We start from the raw sequence: 15,093 nt of genomic DNA, 5'->3' as shown, positions 1-15,093 counted from the left end.
AGATGTTTTTTACAGTGTGTTCTGGGGACAGGCAGCTAGCAGATAGTGAGGAGATGTTTTTTACAGTGTGTTCTGGAGGAAGGCAGATAGCAGATAGTGAGGAGATGTTTTTTACAGTGTGTTCTGGGGAGAGGCATATAGTGAGGAGATATTTTTTACAGTGTGTTCTGGGGACAGGCAGATAGCAGATAGTGAGGAGATGTTTGCTGTATGTGACAACAAATGTTGTAGCCTAAAACCTGCGTGACATCGCTTGGAGCACCTTTAAATTAGCCTGAGGTAAACGATAGCTAGCAGGAAACAGAAGTGACGTGGTGGCTGGCGTCTGGTGTGTGTGTCCGTGTTTGTGTGTGTGTGTCGACAGCAGAGAAACAGAAGAAAGTAGCAGCACCTCGGCCAAAATGAAGACTAGTTTGGTACAAACATGCACTCGGCTATAGATATAGATAGGTAGATCATTAATTAATTGTATATTATTATTGAAATGCAATTGTTAAATGTAGTACAGAAACATGAGTGAGCAGAACAGATCCCTGAAAACATGCATGTATAAAAATGTATAATAAAGTTACAGTGTGTGTATATCCTTACTGAGTCAGGTCCTGGCCACATTCAGCACATAAACCCTTCATTACTACGGGATGGCTGCATTCTTCTACTCGGACAATGACGCCTCTGAAAAAAAGGAAACAAATGTTGGTGTAAATAACTTCTCTGTAGACCAGGGTGGTCTACAGTTCTTTAGTTCCATCTTCTTGCTTCGTAGCATGCAAGGCCTCGATAGAAATGAAGTTCATCAGATGTCACGTGTTTTAACACTTGTGAATCACAGATTAGCTGTAAGCCTCAAAACCAGATGATTAAGTCAGGGATCTTCAACAAGGGGTCCGAGACCCCTAGGGGGGCCTCAGAGTCCAAATTCTTGTTCCTGTATTTATTTAAAAAGTTCTTAACATGAATCCAACATATTATTAGCAAATAGGAATCCCCACTTCTTCTTGGCCTACAGTCAAGGTAGTCACCTTCACAGATGTGTGCCACATGTATGTTTAACATTCATACAGGATTTATAAAACCATGCCAACAATTATTAGGCTATTTGAATAGCTTATTAATATATGCAGAAAAGGCTCTAGGTTGCCATGCAAGTTAGTTTAGGCCCAGTTTAATATGAAACTTCATTTTATAAAATATATTTAATAAAAGGGTCCCTGATGAAAATGCCTGTATTTATTTACAATAATAAATAGCTTGGTACACAGCTGCTTTGATTTCCAATTAAGACACTACAGTAGGCTATTTATATACATATATATATATATATATATACACACACACACACACACACACACACACACACACACACACACACACACACACACACACACACACATATATATATAGATCCTGTTCAAAAAATTAACCTTTTGCTATTCTGTAAAATTACTTCTTCTGCAGGCTTAGTCCCTTCTGTCCCATCTTATATTTAAAAAGCAGTCAATTTGACATTGTTACATTGTTACTTCTTTCAAGGGCAAATTGCTGCCACAACAAGCAGCATGGATTTTTAAAGTCAGGAGGAGTAGGAGTTTACAAGGAACACTTGAAGGCAACACAGCTTCTCTCAGCGGCGTGACTGTAAATAGTTTTACGTTTTGAATCAGAGGTGTCTAATTGATATCCGAGGAATGTTAACTGAGACGAACATGCGCTGAGCTGCTGCTGAAAAACACACCTCCTGTTATTCTTAAACAACAGAAGCAAGCAGAAACAGGCAATAAAACGGCTATCTGGTTCAAATACAGTGGGACAACCGCCGCCTCGGGCCATTCTTCTACCTGTCATCCTACACTCCATGTACACATTCCATGCACGCGCGAACGAGACAACACTCCACGTGGTTATGCCTTCAAAATAAAAGCGTTAAGATGTTTTCCTTGCAAGCATGATTGCAAGTATATCAAACAAACACTTAAGAATCGGTGAAATGTTTGATTACAATTTTGCTTACAATTAGGTTGCATCTCCACTTCAATTGCAACTCATTAAAATGCTCAGAAACCACTATCTAAAATAATCCAACTTTATTTTGAAAGTGCTGGCCGAAAAGGCTGCTTGTTTGTTTTGACTGACTTGACGCTGGTACGAGCAAATGCTGCGAGTGGTGTTTCGAGTACGGCTAGCAAACAAGCTAACGGTGCTTAGCACTTCTAGCAATGTTAACTCGTTAGCTAGCTAACGTTACACTACAGGTGAAGTCCTTAGCTGGCAAAGCGATACCAAAAGTACAGCTGACAGGTCGCCTGTAACGTTAGCCATTCCAGGCACGGAACAGGTCAGCAAACATTAGCTAGCAGTAGCAGAGTGACTCACCCGGGTGGTATAACTTGTCCAAGTTGACAGCAAAGCTCCTTGACTACTCCAGCACGGTCCGATTTCACCTTTTTCTCTGGTAGCCTGGCAACCTCTGCCCCTTTCTCTTGAGATATGGGAGCGCACAGTGCTAGCACGGAGTCCAAGTTAACAAGAGACCCAGGTTTGACTTTCCACTCTAGAAGCCGTAGAGGGAGAGCCCCGGTCGGCCAGCAGATATCTGCCACCTGCATCGCGGGGCCCTCCGATGCTGCACCTCCGCCTCCACCGCCAGAATCTGCAGGATCCTCCATCTGCCCCACACTCTATAAAACACTTTAGTTTTCAGCAACGGTCCACTCCAAACCTATCCACCGGATCTCACAATGGCCCGCGTACAATTAAAACCCACAAACCATGAGGAAAATTAAAAGAAATGTGCTGCAGATTTAAACACAGTAGCTTCCAGTCAGCTATGTTCGCTCTTCCCGCCCGTAAACAGGAAAACGCAACACTGCAGCGACACGGGTCACTCCAGCATCCGGTAGTAGACCACGCAGCCAGCTAGCGTTAGATGACAGAATTCCATATATATTTCAAAATAAAATACCTAATGAAATAGCGCAATTCATGGTTTATTGAAACGTTTTAAAAACTAGTTTCACAACATGCATACATTATTGAGGCAGGAAAATATCCCTGCCTCAATAATAATAATAATTTGAAATGTGAAATAATGTTCTAAATATGACCTATATGACCCATTTTACTTAACTACAAATTCTATTAAATTACCAATGTCTTCTTGTATGACTACAACACTGTATGTCCCTTTAGCTACTTCAGAAAACGACAAATGTAGCTCTAGAAAGACCTTTATTGCACATTGAAATGGGTATAACTTAAAAATGTACATACAAACCATATATTACATATGATGTATGTAGATTATTAGTAGTACTGAGCATGTACCTGTAATTCAGGTCTATGGCTTCAAACCATAGACCGCACAGTCTACGCTTCGAACCAAAGCCACACTTTCTTTAACTGTCTATGGAACCACTCCGTATAATCAGTGACGTACCATTCCGGTACCTCCCACCAGAGAGTGCACCATCAAGATGAATCTCTGCCAGGCCCGCATGTCCACCTTAACAGACTGTTTGTAAGCAAACGTGCTGCACCTTCAACATCATGGTCACGTGCATTTCTTTGGCCACTTTGGTGGGTTGGATTGGACTTGCTTATATATTATTATTTTTCTAGAGTTTTTTAATTTAAAACTAAGATCTCTAACACATGTTTAGCTTGTTGTCACTATAAGAAGTATAAAGCGGAAACAGAAGTAGAACGGAGTGCACCCTCTCGCTCTCGTCCTTACTCTTCGGCTGAACCAGACAGACTACAGGAAGGGCAGTTTGGACATCAGTGTGGAGCAGAGATATTTCAGTACCCCAGGAAACATGACAGGGGAGACCACTCGAGGGGTAAATAAACGATATTTCTAAATCATTTTAGCACGTTTTGCTAGTTATGTTAGTTAACGTAACCCACAGCGACATTGACTTTAACGTAACTTCAGGTGCAATAACGTAAACTTAGCGAAAGGTAAGAGAAAAGGCGCCGGTTTCCCACCGTGTTAAGGTTAGGGTCGCCGTTATAACGTAGCTAAGACAACGAGCTACAGCCTCGTTTTATCCGGTTTTATCAAAGCCTTTCACCGACATGGACATGTAACACTGCTCTCAATGAGCACCAAAGGGGCATAAAACAAAAAAAATGTACATATTGTGTCACCAAAATAACGTCACTGCTCTACTAACACTTACTTTTGAAAAATAAGCGTAACGTTATGCATAATTTGGAGCAGTAGCCCTATAAGGGAACATTGTTTAATACAGTGTAATATTAGTGTCACCATATTATTTTACACACCTGCTGGTTGTATAAAAATTACACAACTAAGAAAAATAAAGGTATGCATAATTTTGGGTAATATTGGGAAAGAAGACTCGTTTTTTTTCATGACCGATTATTTTTTTTAATTAACTGGATTATTTGTTTTGTCCATAAAATGTCATTTTTTTTCAAAGCCCAAAATGACGTCCTCAAATGTCTTGTTTTTGTCCACAACTCAAAAAAAACATAGTAACATTTTAGAAATTGCATTCAGAAAGCCTAATTTCTTTTAAATATATTTTTTTCAAAATAAAATTTCTTAAAAGAAAAAAAAAAAAAAAATTATCAAACTAATCGATTCATTTAAAAATGTTATGTCGGAAGTTCTTATCAACTCAGCCAGACTAGCACGTTACCAACAGATACCAAACGAATGATGTTAGAGAGTTGAAGCCATATTGTTTGTGTCAAAGACAAACTGGACATATGAGTGTTGTTGACATTTAGGAGTATATTTTATTTGGATGCTCTGGTGTATTTCACAATTATCCATTATTATTTGGGGCTGTAACTCAGTCTAAAAGGTGACAGGTTGACATTTCAACTCCACAATTCAAGACATATTCTTACAATATGAGATCAAATAAGACCAAATTACAGCTCATTCGCGGTTGGTGAGGGGAAAGAGTCCGTGTGGGAGCGACCAAGAGTTTGTTTGACATTTCAGGGCTCAGGTCCCTGACATCGCTGCTATCTGTACATCAATTTGTCAGCACTGGAGACACTTTGTCCCTCAGAGGCAGACAGCGAACAAAAACAACCAAGTACCCCGGCTGGACATATTGGCCTTGATCTAGACCCCCTCCCCTCCCTCCCTCCCTCTTACACACACACACACACAGACAGACAGACAGACAGACACTCAGCACATTATCTGAGCCTTCATGGAATAAGTCGGATCTTTAGTAGCATTTGGCTCCTGAGAACTATCTGACGGTCTGGCTTGTAGGTCTCAGGAAGGTGGCCGTCAGCCTCTGGCCCCCAAGGGTGACATGTAAAATGAATAATCCATAACTAGACAGTAGAGCCCAACCGATTTTTAAGGCCGATGCCAATGCAAATATTTGGTGATAAAGAAAAAATAACGTGATGTTGTCCTCGGGTCAAATTGACCCATTTTCCTATATCAATTACTTTTCATTCCCCAAAATAACATGATTGATTCCACACAACGCTCTTTGGCAAGTACACATCTCTACTTTCATTCATTTTGGGGCGTCTTATTCAATTTCATAGCATTGGGGATCAATATAATAGTATTGAGTAAAAGTTGACATATTCCAGTCTGTGATTATCATCAACATCCTTTCCTTTAATTTTAGTCTCAATAATTCCTAATTTCTGATTTTCTAACTCAAACATTAGATATAATGTCCTATAAATGAGGTTTATTGACCATAAATTCCCCAAATAAATGTAAAAGTAAAGTTAATGTTATGTTATGTTTTAAACATAAAAGGTGACAAACATTGAAAGAAAATCATCCAAAGTTTTTGACAAATAATTTTATCGTCACAACAGAACATCACAATATATTAAAGTTCTGATTAATAAAATGCATAAAAATACAAACTTAAGGCATGACACCCCCCCCCCCCTTAAGTTAAGGTTGTGTCTGCATCACATGGCTCTGCTCCGAAGATACCCACATCCGGGCTCATCACTCCAGACAACCAGACCCTTCAGCTCGCTCAGGTACCAGATGGCCCGGACGTCATCACAGAACAGCTGGTAACCACGGTGAAGTTGCTGTCTTGACCAATGGGATTGTTTTTCTTCTTCAAGGGAAGGGAAGCGCAGAGGGCTGTTGTGGAAGACGCTAGTTGGCATCTCTGTGGGTGTCCCCGTGGCAGTGGGGGTCCAGTATGCTGTGTCCCCCCCTAGAGACCGGAGGAGGATGAGGATAGTGATCGAAGGATTTGGTCGCTTCTTCAGGTTTGACTCTTTTTGTCGACATATGTACCGTATCAGTTCCAGTGCGGAGCTCATGGCATTGGTTTTAGTGCCAGATTTATACAAACTTCTTTCCTATTTAATGTTGGGGATATTTTTTGCTATTGCTCTGTTACCAACTTAAAGTGTACCTCTCGCCAAAATGCAACTTAGGAGCTTTTTGTAAATGTATCGGAGTCAAACTTTAGTTTAAAAGCATAGTAGGACAGATACGCCACTTTCATTCCCACTGCTGTTCATGTCACCCTAACAATTCAAACTCTATAAAGTCTTAGCGAGCCTCTTACCTTTGTGTCCTCAGATCTCTCTCTGTGGGATTGATGATCTCTGTGGATTACTGGTGGACCACCAATGTGACGCTCCGTGGCCAAGATGATGTAAGTTCTCAATTCAATTTCTAAGCTCATCATAGGCGCCAAATCTGAAGGAAAAAAAACCTGACAGACAGAAAAATGTATAGTGGCAAAAATTAGTTGCACTCCTAAGACCAATGATTGCCGGTCTACTCATCACATCAATTATGTTAGGCAAGGCAGCTTCAACACATAAATAAACAGTCAACTTAAGACACATAAAACACAAGAATTAAAGTTACAGTGCAGCATAAGAAATTAAACAATAAAGAAATAAACAGTCATTTAAAGAAAGGTCTTTAGCCTTGATTTAAAAGAAATGAGAGTAGCAGCAGATCTGCTGGTTTCTGGGAGTTTGTTCCAGATATGAGGAGCATAGAAACTGAACGCTGCTTCACCCTGTTTAGGTCTGACTCTGGGGACAGAAAGCAGACCTGTCCCAGATGACCTGAGCGGTCTGGGTGGTTCATAGTGTAGGAGCAGATCAGAAATGTATTTTGGTCCTAAACCATTGAGTGATGGACAGCAAAAATGTCCAGAGAAGTCTTTTATTGTTTTTACATCAGCCAATAAAATGCAGGAGCATTAACGCATCGCTGTTTACACAATCTCAGTCATAAGGTCGCTTAGAGCTAGGCAATATGGAGAAAATCCATCCTTTATTTGCTAGGTATGAGGACACACGCTTTGGATCGTGTTGCTAACAACGTGCTTACTCATACAAAACAACCAATACACTGTAAACACATTATAAACAGAAACAATATAGACAGGTTGAGACAAGAAGAGTGCAAAGTATGAAGGAGTACATTATTTTAATTATGGAGCACAGTGCAGAGGATGCTGGCATAAAAGTATAAAGTATTATATTACAATATGAACAGTGTGAACAGCTCTGAAATAGAGAATGAAAATGATGACTAAATAGTAAATGGAACCAGCTAACAGACTGATTAGAGACAGAGTTGCTGGGTTATTCAACAGGAACCTTGCATTGTGAGTCAGAAGTCAGCTTTTCATCAGAGGGATGGCTTGTGGGTAGAAACTGATCCTGAGTCTGTTGGTTTTGGGGTAGAGCGCTCTGTAGTCTCACCAGAGGGGAGAAGCTGGAATGATGATGTCTTTGTTGGGCTCTCACTTCAGGTCCTGGGATATAGTGGATCCCAGAAACCTGAAGGATGACACAGCAGACCCAGGGCTGTTGAGTGTGGTGTTGGGGGAAAGAGTGTGGGGGGGGGGGGGGCTCCTCCTGAAGTCCACAATCATCTCCACAGTTTTGAGCGTGTTAAGCTCAAGGTTGTTCTGACGGCACCAGAGAGCCAGCTGATCAACCCCCCGTCTTTAGGCCAACTTATCACCGTCCCAGATGAGGCCGATGACCGTTGTGTCCTCAGCGAACTTCAGGAGTTCAATAGATGGTCTCCAGCAGGGGGACTGTGATGTCCTTCAGGTGGGCCAACACCAGTTTTTCAAAGGACTTCATGACGTCAGATGTCAGGGCAACAGGACTGTAGTCATTTAATCCAGAGATGGAGTATGTTTTGGGGGACTGGGATGATTGTGGAGCGTTAGAAGCAGGAGGCAACTTCCAAACGCTCCAGTGATCTGCCCCAACATAATCTGAGTGAAGATGGCGGGGGGGCAGCTGGTCTGCACAGATTTTCAAGCAGGATGGTGACACACCGTCTGGCCCAGGAGCCTTCCTGGTCTTCTGCCTCTGGACAAGCTGGCGCACATCCACTTCACAGATTGTGAGTGCAGGTGAAGGGTCTGTGGGGCGGAGGTCACGGTGTACGGGTGGGGGAACGTGATTGACTGAAGTGTGAGTTGGTGTGGGGGAGGGGTGTGACTGTGGGCTTTTCAAACCAAGAGTGAAGCTCATTAGCCAGTGTTGGGGGGTGGTCTCCTGTAGTTTGTAGTGTCTGCAGGCCTCTCCACACTGACCGAGGGTCCCGGTTTGTGAAGCGATTTTCCAGCTTATTAGCATAGCTCCTCATATGTTGTATGCACAGAAGGTTGATGTAAGATGTCACAGTGTCAGTCAGTTCATCCAGATCAATGGCTGCAGCCTCAAAAACACTCCAATCAGTAGAGTCAAAGCAGGCCTGTGAGTCCCGCTTTGACACTTGGGACAGAGCAATATGCGTCCTTTACTGTAGTATAGCAGTGGTCCAGTGTGTTAGTGTCCCTGGTGGGACAAAAAACAAATAGCACGATAGAGGATCCAGAGGCGGCCATCTGCGGCGCCATCTTGTTTGTCCAACAAATACCTCAATATCGAAGCGAAATTGTAGGATTGACTATTGGTGCTCTCCTAAAATATATACACAATGCAATTTTTGATACATAATCAACAGCAATGTGGATATATTGATATATCGCCCAGCCCTGATATTGCGTAACAAGTCATATCCTATCTGTCCAAAGACTCACTCGCCAAACATTCCCTTATGTACAGAAATAAGTTTTAAAAAGGTTTTTTATTGAATTAATAGAAAATTGGTTGGTCACATGTTTAGTTGCCTTCGGTTTCCCCCCCCGCTAGAGCAGTCCAACCTACCTGGCCGAGATGTCGGCCTGCCACCAGCGGGCAGCAGAGTGCATGGTGGAGGGCGCCATGAGCAACGGAGGACTGTACATCAAACTGGGCCAAGGTCTGTGCTCCTTCAACCACCTCCTCCCCCCCGAGTACATCCGCACCCTGCAGATACTAGAAGACAAGGCGTTAAACAGGAGGTCCAACGAGGTGAGAACTGCAACACAACAGCTCATGGTGCTCCGTGACAGAGGACTGTCTCAGTATGGTGTGTTTGTGTCTGCAACAGGTGGATGTTCTCTTCCAGGAGGACTTCAACAAAACCCCCGAGCAGGTTTTTAAAACGTTTGACCACGAACCCATGGCTGCTGCCAGCTTGGCCCAGGTCCATAAGGCCGAACTGTTTGATGGGACTCCGGTCGCTGTGAAGGTGAGAACAAAGTATTGGATGACTCTAATCCAGGGTTTAAGTTTTAAGCAACGCCATGTGTTTAAGCATTAGCAACCATGAAACGGTGTCCTATTTTTCACTGTGAAAATATCTTCTGCCACTTACTTGAAAAATTACTTTTGGTATTTTTTTGGGTGATGGACATCAGCATAATCCTTCTAAAGCCCATTTTATGCTTCAGCGTCAAATTGACGTTGTGGTCACATACGCAGACTCGATGCCAAAATTGTAACGACAGGTCGCGGCGAAGCAAACGGCAACCACTGATTGGTTGTAGTGTGGGAGCGTTGCATTTCCACCGACTCATTTCCCGGTTCTCCTTCTCTGAAAACTACATGATATCAAGGGGAGGGTTGACCTTTCCTGCTACAGCTTTCCGACCGTGGTCACAAAGCACGGGGGAGACACTTTGTTTCTCCCACTAGAGTCGGTACTTGCTCCGGAGCTAATCGCCGTCACCCTCTCCCTCGCTCTACCACACGCTCCCCACTCTCACACACAAGTCGGCCCTGCTTTTCTCTCAAAGAAATAAGCCAGAGGTACGCAGACACTGCCACACCCCACACCGCAGGGGGGAAAACGCAGCACCCTAAGGTTATTACTAACAACATTTGGAAAACACAACCCTGCGTCACGCTGCGGGGGCCAATCAGGTAACCGGAGATCAGACATGTCGCTGGGTTTTGACTTATGGTTTGAGGCGGTGTGAGAATCCCGTACAGGAAACAGGAAACTGACTTTATCGCTGCTACAGGGAAGTTTAAAACACTACGAGGGTAAAAAATGGCTGAATGTTTCCTGCGACGACAAAGCACGCCCTATGTCTCTTTACTTTTCTCTCTCCCTCTCCTTTTGAAAACGAAGCTGCCTTCAAGTGCGGTGAAAAAAACAAAAAAATCAAAATCTATAAACAATCTGTAAGCAAGAAGTAATTGTGGAATATAAAGGAAACTTTGTCTGTGTTGTTGGGGGTTAAAAACACAACAGGACGCCACACAAATGACACCCGCTGCTCCAACCGGATCTCTCTTTTTTGGTGTGACCCCCCCCCCCCCGTTGCAGCCTGATTGTGTTCTAATGTGGCGCCCACAGGTGCAGTACATTGACCTCAGGGATCGGTTTGACGGCGATATCAGAACGTTGGAGATCCTGCTGGACGTCGTTAAGTTCATGCACCCCAGCTTTGGATTCCGATGGGTTCTTAAGGTCAGTCAGTCGTACTTCTTGGTTAAGCTACCGCATATGTCCGTGTCCTAGTACCGATGTTGATTCTACTTCCTGTAGGACTTGAAGGGTTCACTGGCTCAGGAGCTGGATTTCGAGAACGAGGCCAAGAATTCCGAGAGGTGCGCAGAGGAGCTGAAACACTTAAGTTTTGTTGTTGTACCCAAAGTCTTTTGGGAGCAAAGTAGTAAGGTGAGATAATTATTATCAGCAGTACAAAACAACTGGACTGACCTACCGTTTGTAATTCCCCCTTGCGGGACTAATAAAGTATACTACATGATTATTATTATTATTATTATTATTATTATTATTATTATTAGTCCTTCCATGGCTAAAGCTTTTTCCCCGCTTTTCTCTCCAATGTCAAAGAGAGTGTTGACAGCAGAGTTTTGCGACGGTTGCAAAATCAACAACGCCGAAGAAATTAAAAGACGAGGCTTAAGTTTGAAAGATGTGAGTTGATGCACTCGACACGGCAGATGATATTCAGAGCAGAGTATTATTAGTAGTAGTAGTAGTAGTATTAAAGTAGTATCAAAAGAAACACTGTCGGAAATGCCTCATCAAAAGGTTTGTTTTTCAGACTGCGGACAAACTGATCCGAACGTTTGCTGAACAAATATTCTACACCGGGTTCATCCATGCTGACCCTCATCCTGGAAATGGTGGGAACATTGGTGTCCCTATAGTATGTGTGTGTGTGTGTGTGTGTGTGTGTGTGTTACAGCAGTAATAATGTAGCTACGTCACTAAACAATACTGAAACTGAAAAAAAAAACTGAAATGCTACATCTTAAATGTTTAGAATTGCTTAATGCATTCATTATAATAGTGTATCATTATTTTTATAATCAATGCATGGCTAATGTTTTTGAAAGTACCCCCTGCAGTACTCCAAAATACCGCTAGGGAAGGGGTCGGCACACACCCATCTGAGAAATGCTGTTACAGCATGAAAGAGAATGTCATTAATAGTATTTAGCATCAGTGACTGCCGTGTTTGAATTTCTATTTTGTCCAATCGGGATGCCCCACGGGGCTTAAATTGATTTGCATGTAATGTAATGTCATGAATAACGTTTGGGCTGTCCCGCTGTGTGTGACCGCCATCCATTCAACTTACACGCATGGATAAAAAAACGGAGATGTCCCGATGAGATGGGAGCCGATACGGGGATCGGCAGTCACCACGACCTCCGTACCCTGATGATTTTTGCAGTAAATTCAACAACATTCTCAGCAAAAGTTGGTTTAATATGGGAGTTTTACTAAAATGCTAGCTGGAGACATCTTTAAGTTACTTTGTAACAGCGTGCAGCTCCATTATCTAGGCAAATACAAGTGGCGGATTGAGACTCGGCATCTGCAGATATTCAATTTTTTTTTTTAAAGAGTGAGCTTGAAGAGCCCAACCAATATATTGAATTAGCTAATATCATTTTTTGTACAAGGTAGCAGTATATACTGTATGTCGGTTTAGATAGTGCTGCTAGTGTACAGTGTGTCCACCAGCGAGTACTGACAAGATAACTGAAAGCTCCTGCTCAGTCTCAATAACCCAAAACAAATGAAGGGATCCTCACCAAAAAATAAAAAAAATATTTTGTGTGTACCTCAAGAAAAAAGAGGTTCCGCCACTAACCCTACCACCCAGAATAGCCTATACTAAAAAAGAAGTTTTTAAAAGAGGATACAGATTTCATCTGGCAGTATTATTGATACATTCTATGTGTTTGCAGTTCTGGTGAGACGGGGTCCTGATAACAAGGCAGAGTTGGTACTCTTGGACCACGGCTTGTACGAATACCTCAGTCAACGGTAAGCGGTGTGTGCTCAGTGAACACCTCGGAGAATGTCTAGCGATCCGCTCTGACTGTGCCCCCTCCCCCCAGGGACAGAGTGGCCCTTTGTAAGCTGTGGAGGTCCATAGTCCTGAGGGACGAAGCAGCGATGGAGAAGTACTCCAAAGCCCTCGGCGTCAAAGGTGAGGACGACTGCCCTTACGTTCAAATGTAGTAGGAGTGGTTTTGGTAGTAAAATCCATAATCAGAGATTCTAATTGTCCCCACATGTCTTGTCCCGGTTGAGTCTATCGATACTAATATTATGGAACATCTCTAATTTGAAGTCCATCTTGGTGTGCAGAGTACTTCCTGTTCTGCGAGATGCTGCTGCAGCGACCCATCAACATGCGCGAGCTGGGCCTGTCCAACATCCTGAGTCGAGAGGAGACCACCTACATGCGCGAGATGGCCAGCCACAGATTCGAAAGCATCATGCGGGTGCTGAAGTCAATGCCTCGGCCCATGCTGCTCGTGTTCCGCAACATAAACACTGTCCGGAGCATCAACATGACCCTCGGGGCACCGGTGGACCGCTACTTTGTCATGGCCAAGAGGTGACGTGCAGATTAATAAATATCATACTAACATATAACTCCAGGGATCATTATGGTCAATACCTGTTACGCAACCAAGTGGTTGCGTAACAGGTATTGACCATAATGATCCTACTTTTGGTCTTGGAAAAAAGATGAACCCATAGAAGTTCTCTCTCTGGTCCCTTTCTCTGTCAAAAGGCATTTTGACCTCTGACTCTCCTGAGGAAATGTTACCAGTGGGACCAGTGTGCTGAAGTCCGTCACTATGGTAGAATCCGTTCAGACTGGCAGGTTTTAAGATGATTGACATTTCTAACGATGTACAGTCAGGTCTATAAATATTGGGACATTAACACAATTCTAATCTTTTTGGCTCTATACAGCACCTCAGTGGATTTGAAATGAAACAAATAAGATGTGCTTCAACTGCAGTCTTTCAGCTTTAATTTGAGGGGATTTACATCCAAATTAAGGGAACAGTGGAGGAATTACAGTTTGGATGCAGTTTGTTGTTCTGGGAATTTTCCCTTCAGTTTAGTCTTCAGCAAGTGAGCTGCATGCTCATCGGATTCAGGTCAGGTGATTGACTTGGCCGTTGCATAACATTCCACTTCTTGCCCTGAAAAGACTCTTTGGTTGCTTTCGCAGTATGCTTCGGGTCATCGTCCATCTGCACTGTGAAGCGCCGTCCAATGAGTTCTGAAGCATTTGGCTGAATATGAGCAGATAATATTACCTGAAACAGTTGATGGTTCATCCTGCTGCTTCTGTCAGCAGTCACATGATCAATTAATACAAGAGAAGCCGTTCCATTGGCAGCCATACATGCCCACGCCATGACACCACCACCGCCATGCTTCACTGATGAGGTGCTATGCTTGGGATCATGTTCCTTTCCTTCTCCATACTCTCCTCTTCCCTCTGGTACAAGTTGTTTGGCAAACTCTAATCTGGCCTTCCTGTTTTTGAGCCTCACCAATGGTTTCCATCTTGTGGTGAACCCTCTGTACTTACTCTGGTGAAGTCTTCTCTTGATTGTTGACTTTGACACACACGCGCACACACACACAGACACATACACACACAGACACATACACCTACCTCCTGAAGAGTGTTCTTGGTCCGGCCGACTGTTGTGAAGGGCGTTTTCTTCACCGGGGAAAGAATTCTTTGCAGTTGTTTTCTGTGGTCTCCGGGTCTTTTGGTGTTGCTGAGCTCACCGGGGCGTTCTCTTTTTAAGAATGTTCCAAACAGCTGATTTGGCCACACTAATGTTTTTACCTATCTCTCTTAAGAGTTTGTTTTTATTTTTCAGCCTAATGATGGCTTGCTTCACTGATAGTGAAGGCTCTTTGGATCTCATATTGAGAGTCGACGGCAACAGATTCCAAATACAAAAAGCACACTTAAAATGAACTCAAAACATTTCATCTGCTCCTTGTAAATGGGATAATGAGGGAATAACACACACCTGGCCATGGATCAGCTGAGCAGCCAATCGTCCCATTACATTGGTCCCTTAAAAAGTGGGAGGCCCATATACAAACTGTTGTAATTCCTATTGATTTGGATTTAATTCCCCTCAAATTAAAGCTGACATTCTGCAGTTAAAGCACATCGTGTTTGTTTCATTTCAAATCATTTTGTGGTGTATAGAGGCAAAAAGATTAGAATTTTGCTGATGTCCCAATATTAACGGACCTGACTGTCTACATTTGACCACTTGTAGGAAATAAAGGTGTCAGCAATCTTCCTGTGGAGATGAATGTCACACTGTTGCTTGCTCTGGAGGGAACTACTAGAACTCTTAGGTCCTTGTAAATTATAGAGTGGTCTAGACCTGCTCTATCTGTAAATTATAGAGTGGTCTAGACCAATCCAA

General features: G+C 42.9%; 2 protein-coding genes across 6 annotated transcripts in view; one reads left to right on the top strand and one right to left on the bottom strand.

Annotated features, from left to right (window-relative positions):
- Positions 1–2,892, bottom strand: part of ctdp1 (CTD (carboxy-terminal domain, RNA polymerase II, polypeptide A) phosphatase, subunit 1) — a 68,110-nt gene extending 65,218 nt beyond the window's left edge. For both annotated transcript variants that reach the window (XM_034892226.1, XM_034892228.1), the window contains exons 1-2: positions 2,374–2,892; positions 592–675 (exon numbers count right to left, since the gene is read on the bottom strand). In XM_034892226.1, the coding sequence (XP_034748117.1) occupies positions 592–675; positions 2,374–2,666 (377 nt within the window). In that variant the 5' untranslated portion in view covers positions 2,667–2,892. The remainder of the gene's footprint in view (positions 1–591; positions 676–2,373) is intronic.
- A 743-nt stretch (positions 2,893–3,635) lies between these two features.
- adck5 (aarF domain containing kinase 5) overlaps positions 3,636–15,093 on the top strand; it is a 12,149-nt gene continuing 691 nt past the window's right edge. The window contains exons 1-13 of one of the 4 annotated variants that reach the window (XM_034892710.1): positions 3,636–3,839; positions 5,915–6,006; positions 6,097–6,246; positions 6,566–6,641; positions 9,163–9,363; positions 9,443–9,583; positions 10,697–10,810; positions 10,889–11,020; positions 11,201–11,284; positions 11,415–11,496; positions 12,571–12,649; positions 12,724–12,815; positions 12,977–13,229. In XM_034892710.1, coding sequence (XP_034748601.1) covers positions 3,816–3,839; positions 5,915–6,006; positions 6,097–6,246; positions 6,566–6,641; positions 9,163–9,363; positions 9,443–9,583; positions 10,697–10,810; positions 10,889–11,020; positions 11,201–11,284; positions 11,415–11,496; positions 12,571–12,649; positions 12,724–12,815; positions 12,977–13,229 — 1,520 coding nt within the window. In that variant the 5' untranslated portion in view covers positions 3,636–3,815. Of the gene's footprint in view, positions 3,961–5,914; positions 6,007–6,094; positions 6,247–6,565; positions 6,642–9,162; positions 9,364–9,442; positions 9,584–10,696; positions 10,811–10,888; positions 11,021–11,200; positions 11,285–11,414; positions 11,497–12,570; positions 12,650–12,723; positions 12,816–12,976; positions 13,230–15,093 lie in introns of those variants that run through there. The other 3 variants (XM_034892711.1, XM_034892713.1, XM_034892714.1) reach the window with 3 other exon arrangements.

The sequence above is a fragment of the Etheostoma cragini genome, chromosome 14 (genome assembly GCF_013103735.1).
Source record: "Etheostoma cragini isolate CJK2018 chromosome 14, CSU_Ecrag_1.0, whole genome shotgun sequence".
In the NCBI taxonomy this organism is placed as follows: Eukaryota; Metazoa; Chordata; class Actinopteri; order Perciformes; family Percidae; genus Etheostoma; species Etheostoma cragini.
The sequence above is the reverse complement of the archived record's forward strand: the minus strand, read 5'-3'. Positions and strand labels throughout refer to the sequence as shown.